The 18426-nt window shown below is 48.3% G+C and overlaps 1 protein-coding gene across 1 annotated transcript in view; it reads left to right on the top strand.

Annotated features, from left to right (window-relative positions):
• LOC310792218 (uncharacterized protein) overlaps positions 1–18426 on the top strand; it is a gene marked incomplete at its 5' end in the record, with an annotated part of 84978 nt that overhangs the window by 23053 nt on the left and 43499 nt on the right. The window contains 3 exons of the mRNA XM_083653946.1: positions 851–1014; positions 3921–4026; positions 11945–12055. Coding sequence (XP_083510072.1) covers positions 851–1014; positions 3921–4026; positions 11945–12055 — 381 coding nt within the window. The remainder of the gene's footprint in view (positions 1–850; positions 1015–3920; positions 4027–11944; positions 12056–18426) is intronic.

Raw genomic sequence — 18426 nt, 5'->3', positions numbered from 1 at the left:
GTGGGAACAGAACGCAATGTTCACACTAATCAAACGAACCAGAGTTTGGGGTCATACTGGGGTCAAGTGTGCTCGGAAACAGGGCCGTGCGGGTTTCACTGTTGCTGTCCCGCCAGTCAGTCGGAGCTCGGCAGCTGTGCAGTGGGCAGGATGGCGAAGGCATGACCCGCCCATCTTTGCCTCTGATTGGCGCAGGAGACAAGGAGCGACGCAGGATAGGATAGCCAAGCGAATGTGATTGGATCCACAATGTTTGACAGTAGGCCAATCAGAGGCAGAGAAGGGCCGGGTCATGACTTCACCATCCTGCGACAAAAATATTGCGCACGTCACAGAGACGCAGACGATTACTTAACTTCCGGTTGAAAGGTCAACATGTGTCAACTGTCCGGACATTTAATTTATTGATAAATTGTTATTTATTGTTATAAGTCCTTCTTGAAGGGTGCAGGTCAAAAATGACTGTCAAAAATGTATACAAATAAAAATAAATCCCCCCTCCCAAAAAGGGCACTTTTGGCATCAGGGGAAAACGGGCAGGTGCTCGGGCACCCCTAGCACTTCCCTCTGAACCTGCCTGCTCGGAAACAGGGCTGGGTCCCTGATGTCAAACCACTGTATTGTTTTAACATTGGTTGTGTCCAAATCCCCCCTTCATGTCACGGAATGTTACACGTTTGTTCATGTCAAGTGCACATTAGGCTTATGTGGAAAAACAGTCTGTGAGTCTCACTGTCTGTCTCTCTTTCTAGCTGTTTGCATTGAGACAGAGAAATCAAGAAAAAAAAGGTGCATGTGATTGATCCTGACTGCAATGGCCTTTTTCTCCTCTTCTCTCCATCAACAACAGCTGCTGTCTCTAAACCCACCATCTCTACAAAGTGTGAACCTGATTTGTCCTCCTGTGTTCTCTGGTGTAACGCAATCATCACCGATGCTGAACTAGTCAGTTACACCTGGTGGAAAGACGACACGAAGAAGATTGACTCACCCAGAGAGCAAATCATTACAAAGGTACAATGGTGACAAAGTGTTGGTCCAACTGTCTTCCTGTCCATGTGTGAGTTAGTTAATGTCCACTTGTAATATCAGGGGACTAAACTAAGTAATGCATTACTTTACAGGAATAAACCAGAATCATTTGTTCAGCTTGCCTCACATATTCATCATTACACTAGCTCGTGGTTTTCATTTTCAACAAAAAAATCCAAGGCTTTCATAACAATAGAGTTAACAAGAGTTAAAGCCACAGGACGATAATCACCAGGACACGTTTTCTTCTTTGGAAGAGGTGTTATATGTGAAGTCTTCCACTTTGTAGGAATTATATGTGTCCATGGAACACTGAAACATAGGCTGCCACACAAGCTGCAAGCTGAGCTGCAAAAGTTTTCAGAATAAAGGCACTGAGATCATCTGGTCCTGTGGCTTTCCTCTGATTCAAATGTCTAAATGTGTTCCTCACCTGCTCAACAGAAACATCAATTCTATCAGACTACACAGGTAGGAGCTGATGAAATTCCCAGCATGATCTGAATTGTTCCCTTCATCAAACCTAGCGAAGAAACTGTTCAACTGAAAATCTCAAAATCAGCCTCAGTATCTGCCACCAATGCTTTCCGGGTGGTTGACAGTCCAGTCATGCTTTTCATGGTGTCCCATAACTGTTTGGTATTTTTGCTTTTACATTTTTTTCTAGTTGTAGCTTATGTGCCCTCTTTGCATCTCGCAGTTTCCCCTTTCAATCTTTTTCTATACGCTTTAATTCTCCTATATGTCCTTGTTCCTGAAGGCAATTTTCATTGTTCATCATCATTAGTTATGTACATCTTGTTATTTGGATATATTTTTCTCTCCTCGGTTGGTATGACTGACTGTACACAAAAGTCTATGTAGTCTGTTGTTACTGTAGATGTCTCATCCAAGGAGTCATGATGAAACTCCTCCCACATAGTACAGCCAAAGCATGCCTTAATTTCTTCTACATTATATGTGTCAACGCCAGACCCATAAGAGCTCTTACACTGATACACTACGTTACTGCATGCTGCAGAGCTCTCTCTGGGTCTGATACACTACGTTACTGCATACTGCAGATCTCTCTCTGGGTCTGATACACTACGTTACTGCATGCTGCAGAGCTCTCTCTGGGTCTGGGACACTTTCCCTCAGAGGGCTGGTTATGGGAGGGAACCGTTCACTTGACCAGTGATATGCCAGTGATGGATTCAGTCCTCTCCAATCAGTAACGACTTTGCGATCAGACGACACGGGAGGCGCAGCCCATTTTTCGAACCGCTCTCTCATCGGTGCTACGACCTGTCACTCATTCAATTTCAATCCGCCTTCAAAAACCAGCAGTGGCTGTTAACTGGCACAGACTCATTTATGTAGTATGTGGAGCGCAGCGATTCAACGTAATATTTGAGTCTGGGGAGAGACTAACTGTCAGGTGACCACACTGATCATTTTTCTCTCTGGTTTGTTGCTCTTCAGTTTAGATTTATAAGTTGGTACAAGATGGACCACATTATGAGTTAGCTATTGGTGGTCTTATCATATATGCTCCCTCCATGTTTACAAAGCATTTATCCAAAAGTTTATTCTTCCTTGTTTCACCTTCATACTGCTTAAATCCTGGCATTGTTATGTCCAGGATGTTGGTTCCTCTCTCCAACGACAATTGCTGGGGCTCTGGATCTTGTTGCTGCAGCATGTTCAACAGTAGCTGCTGCTCACGTCGCTTTGCCACTGGGTGGTGTGTAGATAACAAACAGCAGCACAGCATACATCCAAATTCTCTCGGCAAATAGAAGGGTCTCAAAGTCAGGTACAAGATCTCAACGTCTTTATCACAAAACATGCTGTTCACGGTGTACTGACGGCACCACCGATCGTTAATATATATATGCAGATCCCGCCGCCCCTGCTTTTACAGGAGATGATTTCTCTGTCTGCTCTCACCAAAGTGAAGCCGTCTATTTTACAGGCGGATTCCGGTATTGCAGAATGTAACCAAATTTCCGTGTAGCACAGCAATGATGCCTCCTGGAAGTCTGAACAGTACCTGGTATGAGCGCGGATCTCGTCAATTTTGTTGTTTATTGACGGCAGGTTTGTGAGGATCACAGATGGAAATGGTGGCCTTGTGTGCCTTGCTCACAGTCGTCTCCACACCCCGCCTCTCCTTCCTCGTTTCTTTCACCGGCCTGGTCTTATCGACTCTGGTGGGATGTGGATAGAAGCCCCGGGGTCAGCATGGACCACAGTCCCGTGCAGTCAGTCCCCTGAGCTGCAGAATATCTTGCTTCAAGCAAGGTTTCTCTGCTGTATACGAGCGCATGCAGAGCAAATATCCCTCACTCGACAGTCTGTGTCCACACGCCAATCCATATTCCAGCGTGTCTGTTGCACTTGCAACCACAGTCCCCATAACAGAGGACAAATAATAGGCCTACACCAATTGTACATAAACATATTCCCGTGCTCACACATTAGACGACATTCAACATAAAACAGAGAGAAACAGAAAGCCTGTACACAGTTCACAGCACACCCGAAGTCAAACCTTTACGTTTCTTGATGCTTTAAGCTGCTGGAGTGTCCTTGAGCAAGGCACTGAACTCCTTCCAGCTCCAGGGAACTGATTCAAGATTCAAGATTTTTATTGTCACTCCATGGTACAAGTATCACGTGTGAAATTCTTGTGCTGTGGACTCCGTTTACAACATAGTACAAATATAACAGGGCATATGAGTGCAAAAAAATAACAAGAGACACAACAAGCAATAAGCAACTGCTCTGCAGCTGAGCCTCAGATCTCCTTTAACCAAAGGGTGAAGACATCAAGTAAACAGTATTCAAATTAAACTGTGATTGGTTTGTGAACTTTGAGCTAATTCTATTTCACTGATTTATAGGTGGATTTGAACTATACAGAGTTCAGCTGTAAGGTGGAGAACCCAGTCAGTGAGGAGGTCAGCCAACCCATCAGCAACCCCCTCAACAGCAACCCCCTGATCCCCAGTGAGTTACCTCACTTTGACAACACATTACATGTTACATCTCTAAGATTTCACTTTTGTTCTCTTGGTGACACCTATGGCGATTATGTCATCAGAGTGTGTGTCTCTTGTGTGTGTGTGTGTGTGTGTGTGTGTTTGTGTGGGCATGTGTGTGTGCCTGTATGTCTCTTGTGTGTGTACGTGTGTGTGTGTGTGTGTGTGTGTGTGTGTGTGTGTGTGTGTGTGTGTGTGTGTGTGTGTGCGCGCTCTCACTGATGTCATCAGTGTGTGTCTGTCTCTTGTGTTTGTGTGTGCCTGTCTGTCTCTTGTGTGCATGGCCGTAACTAGCTATGAGGACGGGGAGGTCCGGACCTCCCCTAATATTTCAGAGGGGGAATTTTTTTTTTTTTATAAAACAATCTGCATGGAAAAGCATGAAAAACACGGGATCGCTTTTATTTTTAAACGAAATGCAGGTCAGGCAGGAAGTCATCTGACGCCGCGTCCGCGGTAACTTGATTCCGAGAGAGCAGCAGCATGGTGGTGAGTGATGACTGTCTGTCTGCCTGGCGAGATAATTGAAGGTGAGCGAGCTGCGAGACAGTGAGCGAGTGAACGACAGACAGTGAGTGACACTGACAGATTTTTTAGCAACAACCAAGAAAGTAAGTGTCTAGTCTGTCTCTTAAGTAATGTTACCTGTGTGACACGTTGGGATGCTACTGGCTAATCATGCATGATGCCAATTGCCAAGCTCCCGAAGTCAGGTATGCAGGTGGCTATATGCATGGTTTCAGTTTCATGACCCAATAAGTAACAAAAAGAGGTGGTGTAAAGTTAAAAACAACATAATATATTTTATTTTATTTTTCAATCGTTCCTATCAGGAATAAATAAATGTCCCTCTGTATGTTTTTTTTATTATCGATGATGACTTTGTGTGTTGTGTACGGCTTGGGTTGTGTACCTGTGTTTGTAGGTGTCATTTTGATATGAATTTGGCTAAAACAGTTTGTGTTTGTTAGTTACAATTATGTTGACAGGAGAGCTGAGCAGGTGGTGACATGAAAGAGAATATACTGAATAATGACATCACAACAGTATAATCCTAATGTTGATTTAAAATGATATATTACTCTAAATATGGCTAAAAAAGGGGGGGAAAAACCCTCAAATTTTTTTCGGCGGCGCCCTTGCGGGCGCCACCGAATCCACCTCCCCTTGCTGGACCTCCCCTATTTCGGAACCCTGGTTACGGCCCTGCTTGTGTGTATGTGTGTGTGAGTGTGTGTGCGCACGCACGCACGCACGCACGTGTGTGTGTGTCTATGTGTGCATCACTGATGATGCCTTTATGACATCACTGATGACATCATCACTGGCCGACTTTGTGTGTGTGTGTGAGTGAATTTATGACATCACTGAGTACTGCAGGGATGACGTATTTGTGTAGGCTTTATCCAGAAATCGGCCCCATTTTGGTTTGTCAGTGGAAAAGCCTATGGGGTTCAACTTAAATGCATAAAATATAATTACATAAAAAGGTCTGTCTGGTTAACAAAACTTTATGGGAACGCAAATTTGTGTTCAGCATGATAATCTTCACAAACGTGAATAACTTGTATGCCTTTTGAAGCATTTTCTAAAAATCACGTTTAAAAAAAAGCGCATTTACATTACAAAAGTCATAAAAGTTATTCACGTTTGTGAACATTATCATGCTGAACCAAAATTCATGTTCCCATACACTTTTGTTCACCACAGACCTTATTTTATGCATTTAAGTGAAATCCCCATTCTAAACCGAAAGTTACGTATGTAACTACGGTTCTATGAATCCCGAATGATCGCCAGAGGCGGTGCTTAAGCACTGAATATTCCCCTTCGCGCATGCGCAGTTCGAGTATGTATACCAACAATGTCACCTGTGACCCCCTGGATGACCGGACAGAGGTTATATCTTCCGGTGTCATCAGGGATCATTTCCTACAGAAACTTCTCGCGAGCACACGAGGATTCTGAGTGACAGAGCGCTCTGGCGGTCATTCGGGATTCATAGAACCGTAGTTACATACGTAACTTTCGTTCTATTTCATCCCTGCTGACCGCCAGAGGCGGTGCTTAAGCACTGAATGACTTATACCAGCAAAGTCACGAGGAATCCTGAGTACCCACCTCAATGAGCAGAATCAGAGGATTCTGGCACCAGGACCACGCCCAGTGGATGGGGAGTGGCAACATTCACCCGGTAGAACCTGGAGAAAGTGTCTGGTGACGCCCATGAGGCAGCAGCACATATGTCCCCCTGGGATACCCCTCTCAGGGCAGCCCATGATGTGGAGACACTCCTGGTAGAATGGCCCCTCACGCCGGATGGCAGGAGGCGGTTACTCGCCCCATAGGCATAGCTGATAGCGTCCACAATCCAGTGGGACAGACCCTGTTTGGAGAGAGCGCAACCTTTGTTAGGGCCACCATAACAGAGGAAGAGCTGTTCTGACTGTCGAATGCACATGGTAGCTGTAATATAGGATAGGGCCAGCACTGGGCACAGCAGTTCCCGCTTGTCCCCCCTCTCTCCTGGTGGGGGGTCAAATCATGCAAGCCGTATTGGCTGGTTGAGGTGTGAGTGCGACAGCACCTTAGGGAGGAATGCTGTGTTTGGCCACAGAGTGACCCCCGAGCCATCTGAGTTCCACCTCAGACATGAGACACTGACAGACAGGGCGTGCAGCTCACTGACCCGCTTTGCTGAGGTAATGGCCAGGAGGAATGCAGTCTTGCCTGACACCCACTTTAGCTCCGCCTGTGCCAAGGGCTCAAAGGGAGGCCTGCATAGAGCATCCAGCACCAGGGGAAGATCCCATGCTGGGATTCTTGGGGCTCTTGGAGGATGCAACCTCTGAGCCCCCTTCAGGAAGAGGGACACCAGACTGTGGCTCCCCACTGTGCCATTGTCGACTCTGGCATGTCGACACGATATTGCCGCTACGTACACCTTCAGAGTAGCAGGAGACCGGCCTTTGTCCAGGAGGGACTGCAGGAACTCAAGGACAGTAGGCACAGAACAATGTACTGGGTCCTCGCTCCGACCCATACACCAGTTGTAAAACAGCTTCCATCTGTTGTCGTACTGCAGACGAGTGGATGGCGCCCTTGCATTCATTATAGTATGCCTGACAGGGTCTACAGAGCTGCTGAGTAGTGGTTCGGGCCCTCCAGCAGCCAAACGCACAGCTGGAGGCGTTGGGGATTGGGATGCCAGATCTGACCTTCCAGTTGGGACAGGAGATCTCTCCTGTCGGGGAGGCGCCATGGAGCGCTGCGACAGAGTCTGTGCAGCAAAGGGAACCATGGCCAGAAGGGGGCCACCAACAGAATCCTGTGCCCCTCCTGAAGAACTCTCTGAAGTACTAGCCGAATCAGAGGAAGCGGTGGGAAGGCATATAGAAGACCCTCTGGCCAAGGATGAGCCAGTGCATCCTGGCCCAGAGGGCTGGTTGTCTCCACTAAGGAGAACCATAGAGGGCAGTGAGTCGACACCTCTGAGGCAAAGAGGTCCACCTCTGCTCTGCCGAAGCGGCTCCAGACTGTGTGCACCACCTCTGGGTTGAGGCACCACTCCCCTGATGGAGGCTTTTGACGGGAGAGGAAGTCTGCCAAGTGGTTCTGCTCTCCCGGTAGATATATTGCCCGTAGGCTGATCAGGCGGGGGGCCGCCCATGTCAGGAGGTCCCTTGACACTTGCAGCAGCCGTGCAGACTTGGTTCCACCCTGATGGTTTATATGATAGACGGTCGAGGTGTTGTCTGACCGAATGAGGACGTGCCTGCCTCTCAGGTATGGCAGGAAGTTCTTGAGAGCTAGGTGCACTGCTCGCAGCTCCAGCACATTGATGTGTCCGGCGCGGTCTTCCCCAGACCACTGCCCGCGAGCCGTCCTGCTCTGCCACACTGCACCCCATCCTGCGGGGCAGGCATCTGTGGTGACAGTCTCCCTGCGGGACGGGATGGAGCCCATAGGGACCCCCCTTGCCATATAGGCCCCGTCCCTCCACGGGGCTAGGGCGAGGAGACACTGCTGTGCCACTCTGACCTTTCTGTGTCTGTGCCGCTTGGCGTCCAAGCGGAAGCCGTTCAGCCACCTCTGCAGGGGGCGCAGCGACAGCAAGCCCAGCGGAACAACAGCTGCGATGGATGTCAGTTTGCCCAAGAGCCGAAGAAACGTGACATAGGGCAACAGTCTTCCCCTTTGGAACCAGGGAAGAAGGCGTAGGATGTCGTCCACACGGTGTGGGGACGGACAGGCTGTCATAGTAACAGTGTTTAATGCTAACCCAATGAAGGTTGTGGTCTGAGATGGTTCTAGACAACTCTTTTCCATATTTACCTTGAGTCCTAGGTGGGACACGTGGGACAGGAGGCACCCTGTATCTTGGGCCACTTGAGCTCGGGATGGTGCGCAGACCAGCCAGTCGTCTAGGTACAGAAGGACCTTCATGCCCTGAGACTGCAGAGGTGCAAGCGCCGCTGCCACACATCTCGTGAACACCCGTGGGGAGAGAGAGAGCCCGAATGGCAGCACCCTGAACTGCCAGTGGTGGCCTCGATAGGCAAAGCGCAGAAACTGCCGGTGTTGATGGGCAATGGGGACATGAAAATAAGCGTCTTTCAGGTCTATGGATGTGAACCACTCTCCACGGGCTACAGTTCGCAGAACGTCTGCCGTGGTCAACATATGGAAGGGCATGACCTTCATGAACTTGTTGAGTCCCCTCAGGTCCAAGACTGGACGAAACCCGCCAGTCTTTTTCGGCACGAGGAAGTATGTCGAGTAGAACCCCCTGGGGTGCGACAGAGGGTCTACAGCCTCGATGGCGCCCTTGGCCAGGAGGGCAGCCAACTCCTGGTCTAAGGCTATGGCTTTCACCGGGTCGTTTATGATGGTAATTTTGACCCGGCTGGATGTTGGGGGCCGGCGTCGGAATTGAAGCTTGTACCCGTGGGTTAAGGTGGCAACCACCCACGGGTCTGAAGCATGAGCAGCCCAGTACCTGAGCTGCTGATGGAAAAAATATCCGACAGCCGGCCCCGCGGCTTCAATGTCCGCCCCCCCGGCCCCTAGGGGCCCTGAAGGGGGGACGGACAGGATCCGGGGCCCGAGGCCGATTGGAGGGCCGAAAGTCACGGCCCCGCCTCTGCGTGTACTGCTGAGGTTCACGACGGCTACTGATGTGCGCTGGTGGTGGAAAGCGGGCTCGGGGAGCAGCCGAGGGGCCCCTGGGCCTGGTGGGCGGAGGCATACGGCGAAGACCTGCCAGCTGCTGCCTGGTCTGCCCAGCCTGGATGGTTTGTTCCAGCGCTTCCTGTGCCGCTGACCCGAACATCTCTCCTGGCTCCACTGGGAGGCTACGGAGAGTCCTCCTCGACGCCTCAGTCAAATTAGACTGTGAAAGCCAGACTTGGCGACGAGTTTGGACCAGGACGGACATCATCCGTCCAATTTCCCTGGACATAAGGCCGAACGCCTCCAGTGACGCATCACAGAAGGCCACGGAGTCAGCATTCACATTGCCCTCCTGTAGTGAAGCAGAGAGGGCGAGCATGAGGTGTGACAGGGAGTTGCCTATACGACCGGCCCGAGCTCCCGCACCATAAGCCCTTGTGAGAAGGTCGTCAGTCATCCGACACTGGGGTCGGGGGCACCTAGCATCCCTTCGCAGAGCCTCATCGGGGGAAACAATGAGGGATGCGATGGCAGGCTCCATCGCTGGCATGTGATCCAGGCCAACTCTTGCCGTGTCGTGCATGGCTGCCAGGGTTCGACCATCAGCAGAGAGACGGGAGCAAGCTCCAGTGTCCCTCCAACAGGCCTGCAACTCCCTCATGTAGTCCACTGAGTGAGGGACCTCAAAGGCAGTGGAGGCTGGCCTGCGCCTGAAGAAGGCGCTTGCGGGAGCCGATTCCGCCTGCTGCGGTATATCCATGCGTAGGTGATCTAGCGCCCTGCGCATGACCGTACGCATGGGGCGGTCCACCGTCTCAGCCAGCGAACTGTGAGCGGAGGAATGGGAGCCCGGCCCTGAGGCCCGGGAGACCCCATCCAATGAGTCTTCGCCATAATCACGAAAGTGAGTCGCAGAAGCTGCCAGGGAGAGTGTATCCTCCTCTGGGGCAAGCGCCGGCTCTGAAGGGACACCAGGCTGGTGAGCCATGAGCATGGACCTCATCTGGGCCAGCTCAGCGGACAGCTGATCCACTTTTGATGACAGCGCACTGCGGTCAGACTTCGTCTTTTTCTTGGAGGGTCCAACCGCAGCGGCCTCAGCCAGACGCTTAGAGCTCCTAAGTTGGAGCGGAGACACTTGGCCCGATGGGGGGATGTCACCTTCGCCCATTGGGTGTTCCAGCTCTGCCAGTCTGACAGCCCTAACTGCCCTAGGCATGTAGCTGCAGTTCATGCATGGATTGTCCGACAGTGCCTCCCTCAGGTGCACAGGACCAAGGCACGCGGGGCAGAGATCATGGCCATCCTCTGGCTGCAGAGGAGCCTCACAGGATGTGCAATAGTGTGCATTATCCATCATGGTGGCACCAGTTAGGAACACCACCACACCGGCTAATGCACACCCTTCACAGTTAGCCCAGAGCGCGGACGCAACTGGTTTCTACTGTAGATGCTGTATGCTGGGGGGAGGGAGCGCGTACGCTGCCTATACCAGCAGGCAGCAGAAGCTTCTCATACACAGTATATATATATACACACAATGTAATTAATTAATATATATCTTAATTAATATTACTGTCACTAGCAGTGGTTAGTCACCAAACAAAACAACATCTAAACTCATCCAAAATGAAAACACTACTCACAGCGCTGACGCTATAACGTTAGTGAACAGAATGAGACCATATACTGGGGGGATCGAGCGCGTACGCTGCCTACACCAGCAGAGGCTATTTTTTATTATTATTATTTTTTTTTTTTAACCACTCTTACAATGAAAAAACACTCATCATAGCGCTGAAGCTATAACGTTAATGAACAAAATGAGGCCATATGCTGGGAAGAGGGAGCGCGCACGCCGCCTTCCCCAACAGAGGTTTATTCAAGTTACCACACTTGTAATGCCGGGAGGAGGCTGCGCAACGCAACACTCACCGGCAAGTCTGCAGCAGTAGGTATCGTTGAAGCTACAGCTTTGCAAACAATTATGAAGTCACCTCACCTTGTCCGGAGAGGTAAGTGGAAAACACTGCCTTACCGGCGAAAGAACGCCGCAGCGTCCACCTGAACAAAAAATAACTCCTCTCATACGAGGAAGAGATTTCCGTCGCAGCTCCTGGAGGGCGAACGTTCGCTGCTCCGACCAACAACGGCCGCGGAACTACTAGCAACGCAATGTACGTTTAATATGAAGTATCTCGTAATGCTTTCAAAAGCACTCTGCGCGCGAGAAGTTGAAAAGGAAATGATCCCTGATGACACCGGAAGATATAACCTCTGTCCGGTCATCCAGGGGGTCACAGGTGACATTGTTGGTATACATACTCGAACTGCGCATGCGCGAAGGGGAATATTCAGTGCTTAAGCACCGCCTCTGGCGGTCAGCAGGGATGAAATAGAACCCATTCACTTTTTTGCTGACGAACCCGGAAATACTGTAATACTACTCGACTCATTCCTGCGGGTCTCTATAGAGAGACAGGCAGAGCGCCGGGTGCTGTCTTTTCAGCACCGCAGCACACGGGCAGCTGAGGAACGGAGAGAGGGAGAGATGTGTCATTATATCGTAATATTGTCTTCGGGCCCTCGCTAGGGCTCTACAGTGATGGTCACTCGAGCAATTGTGATGTCAAAAACATTGGAATGGGTCAAGCTTTTAACTACATAGATACTGTGTCCATGTAAAGAAACTTGTTGCTGTTATTTCTCTGTAGAGTCTGATGGTGAATGGAAACGGAGAACAGGGAGAATAGTCATCATCTTCATGGTCGTGACCATGTTGCTGCTCGTCATAACGCCCATTGCTAAATGCATATGCAGAACAGGTAGGAAGCCATTAGATACTACATTTATTTACAAAATGATTTACTGTGTAATTGATGAATGTTATTAATATGGTTATGACATCAAACTGATATTTGCCTGTAATTGACAGTATTCACATTTGTGTCTCTTTATTTAGGGTTAGGTTAGGGTTATAGTTGCCTTAGAGCTCAACAGTCACGTGACTGTTCTGTGACATCACGGTTCCAGCGGGGTATTTCCCCATTCATATTCTGCATTGAGATTTTCATTATTAGTCATATTCTCATAACCACCCAAGGTAGACTTACCACGGGCAAGCTAGTGGTGAAACAATGGTATATCTTCCTGTAGAAGCCACAAATCTATATATCGTTTTTTATTTTAAATCCGTTTTTATTCGATTTCATGGAGAGGTACTACACTACCCACAATTCTACAATGTAATATCGACGTCTTTGATTGGTGGAGCTCTCTGTATGGTCATCTGTGATTGGTGGCCTGCACTAATTTCTCTCTCTGGCTGTTATATTTCTAGGCTACTACGAACGTAGGTCACAGCTTGCTGAATAAAAGGGCTAAAACCGCCACTGAGTGACTGAAAGTATATTATGTTAACCAGTTCAAGACACGTTCTTTCCACGCTGGCACCAGTTTTAAAATCCGTTACCCAGTTCATTCACAATATGCACAAAATGTATCTATCTACAATAACGTTAGCCATTGAGCTAAAAGTCTATAGAGTACCGCAGGGATGAGGTATGTTTGTAGCAGAGATGGGCACTTGAGACTTGGTGACTTGGACTCGAGTCGACTCGAGTCCCTGTTTTGATGACTTGTGACTTGACTTGACAAAAACATAAATGACTTGAGATTTACTTGGACTTGGAAGTTAAAGACTCAAGACTTGACTTGACTTGAGAGGTGATGACTTGGATGACTTGTTTGTGTTTGTAAGTTTAAAGTTTAAAGTAAACAATGAAATAATAACGTAACGTTGTCAAGTGTCTCTGTCTGTCCGGTAGCGTCATGCAGAGTGCATGGCGAGTGCAGCTGGGACAGCATTAGAAAACATTTAATTGGAGCGTGACTGACAGCCAGTCATCCAATCACAACAATGCAATAGGGAGGAGCATGACTGAGTCATCCAATGACAAATTGTCATTCAGTCATCCTCCTCCTTATGACATTGTTGTGATTGGATGACTGGCTGTCAATCACACTCCTCACTGATTGCACACAGCTGAGTTATTCTGCAGAGGCAGACGCAGTGTTGCCAACTTGGCTACTTTGTCGCTACATTTAGCTACTTTTCAGACCCCGCTGATGACTTTATTTCTCAAAAGCGACGAGCGACAAATAGAATAGAATAGAATAGCCTTTATTGTCATTGCACAGTTCCCCAAACAACGAAATTAAGAGTGCTTCAGCTGACAGTGCATTAAAATCAGACGTAAATAATTAAAAACATTTAAGAAAAAAACAACAACATTAACTCATTGAGTGCCAGCCACTTTTGGAGAACGGACGCTCCCAGTGCCAGAGTTTCAGAGCGTTTTCAGTGATTTCTCGAGGCCGACAGATTATTGTGTGATATTACATGTAAACACCGAACATGCAAAAAGAACAAGGAGACTCTATTGTATCATCAGCAAAAAAAAGTTTATTGATACCATTTTCCGTTCTTTAGGTATCAGCCGGAGAAGATGGGTTGATTTGAGGAAAAACAGCCGTTTCAACTTAGAAGCTGAGATAATCACACTTTTGTGAAAGGAAACATTTCAAGCACATCACTGACTCTGAACCTAATATTTTCTGATTTAGTGACACCTAAAACATTTGAACAGTCATTTCCTTCAATAAAACAGCAAAAACAAAGGAATTTTCATAGCAAAATATTATTTTTTAGCTGCAACAGCAGCTCTGTGGGATCGTCACTTTGGCTGTTTCCAAAGTTTTTATTGAATAATTCAAAAACCCCTTCACCAAAAAATATAAAAATTTACATACGGCAAGTAGAGACCATGAGTGACTATGCCAGAAAGAATGGGCAGGATTCATCCATAGGTGGCGCTATACACGGGTGTACAACATGTGTAAGCATTTCAAAATGCACAACTTTCTTGAATAATTCAAATTCAAATCCCCTTGACCAAAAATGTTCAAAGAACAGTTAAAATGGTAACAGAGGCCGCCGGTCCCATCTGTTTACCAGTAGTACCATGGTCTTCATCGATTACTCTACGCTGAGAGGAAAAGCACGCCGTGCTAACAGAGGCCGCCGGTCCCATCTGTTTACCAGTAGTACCATGGTCTTCATCAATCACTCTACGCTGAGGAAAAGCACGCCGTGCTAACAGAGGCCGCCGGTCCCATCTGTTTACCAGTAGTACCATGGTCTTCATCGATTACTCTACGCTGAGAGGAAAAGCACGCCGTGCTAACAGAGGCCGCCGGTCCCATCTGTTTACCAGTAGTACCATGGTCTTCATCAATCACTCCACGCTGAGAGGAAAAGCACGCTGTGCTAACAGAGGCCGCCGGTCCCATCTGTTTACCAGTAGTACCATGGTCTTCATCGAACAGTTCAAATGTTCAAAGTACAGTTCAGTTATTTTGAGAAAAAAAGAAAATAAATTTGTACAGTTATGTATGTATGTATGTATGGGATGCTGCAACGATGCAAGTCCAGTTCAAAGTTATTGTTATGATGTACAGTTATGTATGTGTGTGTGTTTATTTATTTCCAATAGTGCAGCTCAGTGTGGTAAATTATGAAACACACTCCTGGGTGCAAGGGCATACGACAGGTCTTGCACCACCATTTGCTCTCTTTGCGCTGGCCCCTGCGTATGCAGACCCTACACCTTCTTGTTGGTCTTGCTTTGGTGGTGGGCCTCAGGCGTTCCAGCTTGTGTCTGCCAATCGGGATAGTGAGCCTGCAGGCTGGGTCCTTGTTGTATGGTGCCCTGCGTGCCCCACCCCCCTCAACTGCAACTTCCTCCTCTTCCTCCTCCTCCTCCTCCGGCTCCGGCACAGGTCGCTTTGAGGTCCATGTCTTCACCACCCTCCGCATGAACTCCAAGAGGGTTTTACACTCCCCTGGGTTCCTGGCTTTGTAGAGGATGTAGGCGTTGAACATGCACACTTGGAACAGATATGCTACAAACTTCTTGGGCCAGTTCAGTGTCTTCCGGATGAAGGGGTAGTAGGCTATGTTTTGGTCTAACCTATCCACCCCATTCATGGAGGAGTTGTATGCTACAACACACTCTGGCTTGAGCTGAGCCACTTTGCTTGTCTGTCCCTTCTGCCACACGTCCACGCTCTGCATGGTGTCTTTGTGGCACGTTGTCACCATCTTCACCAGCCGTTTGTCCTGCCAAGCTAAAACCATCACCCTCTCATTGTGACGCACAACTCTTCCCCCCACCCCCAGCTCAGCCTTTGTCACCTCCCTGATGATCGGAGGTTCCCCCCTATTTTTCCTCAGCGTTCCACACACATTGGTTTGTGCTCCCAGTAAACGCTCACACAGTGCAACAGAGTTGTAAAAGTTGTCAATGTAGAGCGTGTAACCATGACCTGGCAGGCGATCGAGGAGCGAGAGCACAGTGTCTGGCAGAGTGCTAGGTACCCCAACATAAGGCTGCATGTTGAAGCAGTACCCTGTGGCAGAGTCACACAGTATGTATGATTTTATTCCATACTTGACCGGCTTCTGTGGGTTGTACACCTTGAATGACAGACGGCCCCTCCACAGCATCATACCCTCATCAATGCAAATGTTTTGACCTGGTTGATACAGCTCCTTGAACTTGTTGACTAAATAGTTCAACACAGGACGGACTTTAGTCATTTTGTCCGTCGCATCCTGTGCTGCATTGTCACTGTAGTGAAGGAAGCGCCAGATCAGTTGGATCCGGTTCCTTGCCATTGTCTTGTTGAAATAGGGTGTGGCATCTATTTCGTCAGTACTCCAATACAATGCAATGCTTGGTTTCTTTATGTAACCAGTGATGAACGTTAGTCCAAAAAATGTTTTCAGTTCTGAGACTGACACTGGTTTCCAAGCATTACCCCTGCTATGTGGCAGACTGTCCGGGTGTGCTTGGAAATACTGAGTGGCAAAATTGTTTGTCTGGTCCACAATGTGCTGGAGCAGCTCATCGGTCAGGAACAGCTCCAGGAAGTCAGCTGGCAGGCCGGAATCCAGCTCCGCAGCAGCATTCTGGGGTCCACGCGTTGCACTGAAGGGGATCGGGTTTGGTTCCCAGTCTGCCTCCTGCCAGCCTGCATCTTCCCCACCTCTGCTCGATGCAACTGTAAATGATTGAAATATATATAATTATCAAATACATTTTTTATTGCTTGGTTATGTGTATATATATATATATATATATATATATATGTATATTTTTTTTACCTTTCTTCCTTGTACTGGATGTGGGAGTGGGAGTGGGTTTTCTCCTCGATGTAGGAGCTGTAAATTATTGAAATATATATATAAATTATCATAAATACATTCCATTATTGCTTGGTTTTATGATGTGTAGGATATATATATATATATATTACCTGTCTTCCTTGCACTGCCCGTGGAAGCCGTGGGAGTGTCTCTGCTCGATCCACAGTCTGTAGAAATATATAGGCTACAATTATCAACCACAATTGACCACAGTTTTATTGCTGTAGTTTTACTGACTATAATGCCTGAACCTGCTCAATCCATGATCTGTGGAAATATATCTACCATAAATATACATTGTGTTATTGCAATGTTATGGCTATTTAGAAAAAAAGTTTTACCTGCTCTGCTGCCTGTGTCAGGCGACGAATCTCTGCTACCTCCGTCAGGCGACGAATCTCTGCTACCTGCAGATCCATAATCAGGCAACCACTCGTCGGATGAATCTGGATCCGGCTCACTGAATTCATCCGACGTATCTGAAGTTTCAGTTGTGAGCTGAGATGATGAAACTATGTCCGATTCTTGACCAGTACCATCGTCTTCTTCATCTCTTTCTTCTGCACGCTGAGAGGAAGCGCGCACTCCACCATGCTTCACTGTGGTGGGTGGAGAGCTAACGCTACGCTGAGAGGAAGAGCACCCCGGTCTAACGGCTCTGGTGTCTACATCGATCACTTGTTCTTCTGCACGCTGAGAGGGAAAACGCACCCGCCTACTCCTAGCTCTCCCACGCTCTGTGGTGGTGGTGGTAGGTCCCATCTGTGTAGTATCGATCACTCTACGCTGAGAGGTAGAGCGCCCAGATCTAACGTTAGCTCTGGTGGTGGGTGCCGTGGCAGTAAAAGAGGCCGCCGGTCTAACGTTACCTCTGGTGGTGGGTGCCGTGGTAACAGAGGCCGCCGGTCCCATCTGTGTAATATCGATCACTCTATGCTGAGAGGAAGAGCCCCCCGATCTAACGTTAGCTCTGGTGGTGGGTGCTGTGGCAGTAACAGAGGCCGCCGGTCCCATCTGTGTAGTACCATAGTCTTCATCACCGTTAGCTCCACCAAGCTGCACCGTGGTTTCTGCAGTGGGAAAAGTTTTTTCCTGGTCGCCACCAGAAGTGGTTGCACCGGAACCACCACTAGTGCCTTCTCCAGCGATCGCCACGCGTTTAGGCACAGAATACAAGCTCTCTTGCAGAGTAAGCTGCTTGTACTTGTCGGGGTTTCTCTTACGCTTCGCCATGTCTCTCTCATCAAAGGATCGCCGCTCACTACAAAAGACCACCGCGTTTCCGTTTCCCCAATGACTTCTTCTGTGTTTTTACTCCACATTCTCTCATCTGGACAGCACTGTCGCCACCTAATGGATATGTAAAATAGGTTATAGACCTCCAATAGCTACAATAGTTGTACCAGAGATGTATCAGGGATTGATCCACGTCCCACCGTCAAAAAACGCAATTGACGACAGTCGTCGTCTTTGGCACTCTACGTCAGTATTTGAATTGACGACAGCTGTCGTCATTGGCACTCAATGAGTTAAGAACAGATAAGGACACATGACACAAAACAATAATAAAATACTGCTGAGGTAGTAAAATAATATTGCACGTTGATATATTGTATTGCACAAGTTCATGTATTGCACTAACAGAGAATTAACGGCTGCTGCTGTGATTGTTTAGAGTCCGAACGGCCCATGGGAAAAAGCTGTTTTTTAGTCTGTTTGTGCGACTCTTGATGCTCCTGTACCTCCTGCCCGAGGGCAGCAGGCTGAGCAGGTGATGACCAGGGTGGAGGTGGTCGCGGATGATCCGCTCTGCCCTAGAGAGACAGCGGGAGCTGGCTATGTCATCTAGGGAGGGGAGAGGACATCCAGTTATCCTCTCAGCTGTCCTGATCACCCTCTGTAGCCTCTTCCTGTCAGCTGCGGTGG

Source organism: Poromitra crassiceps (assembly GCF_964638095.1).
Source record: "Poromitra crassiceps genome assembly, chromosome: 17".
Taxonomy (NCBI): domain Eukaryota; kingdom Metazoa; phylum Chordata; class Actinopteri; order Beryciformes; family Melamphaidae; genus Poromitra; species Poromitra crassiceps.
This window is presented reverse-complemented; position numbering and strand designations above follow the sequence as displayed.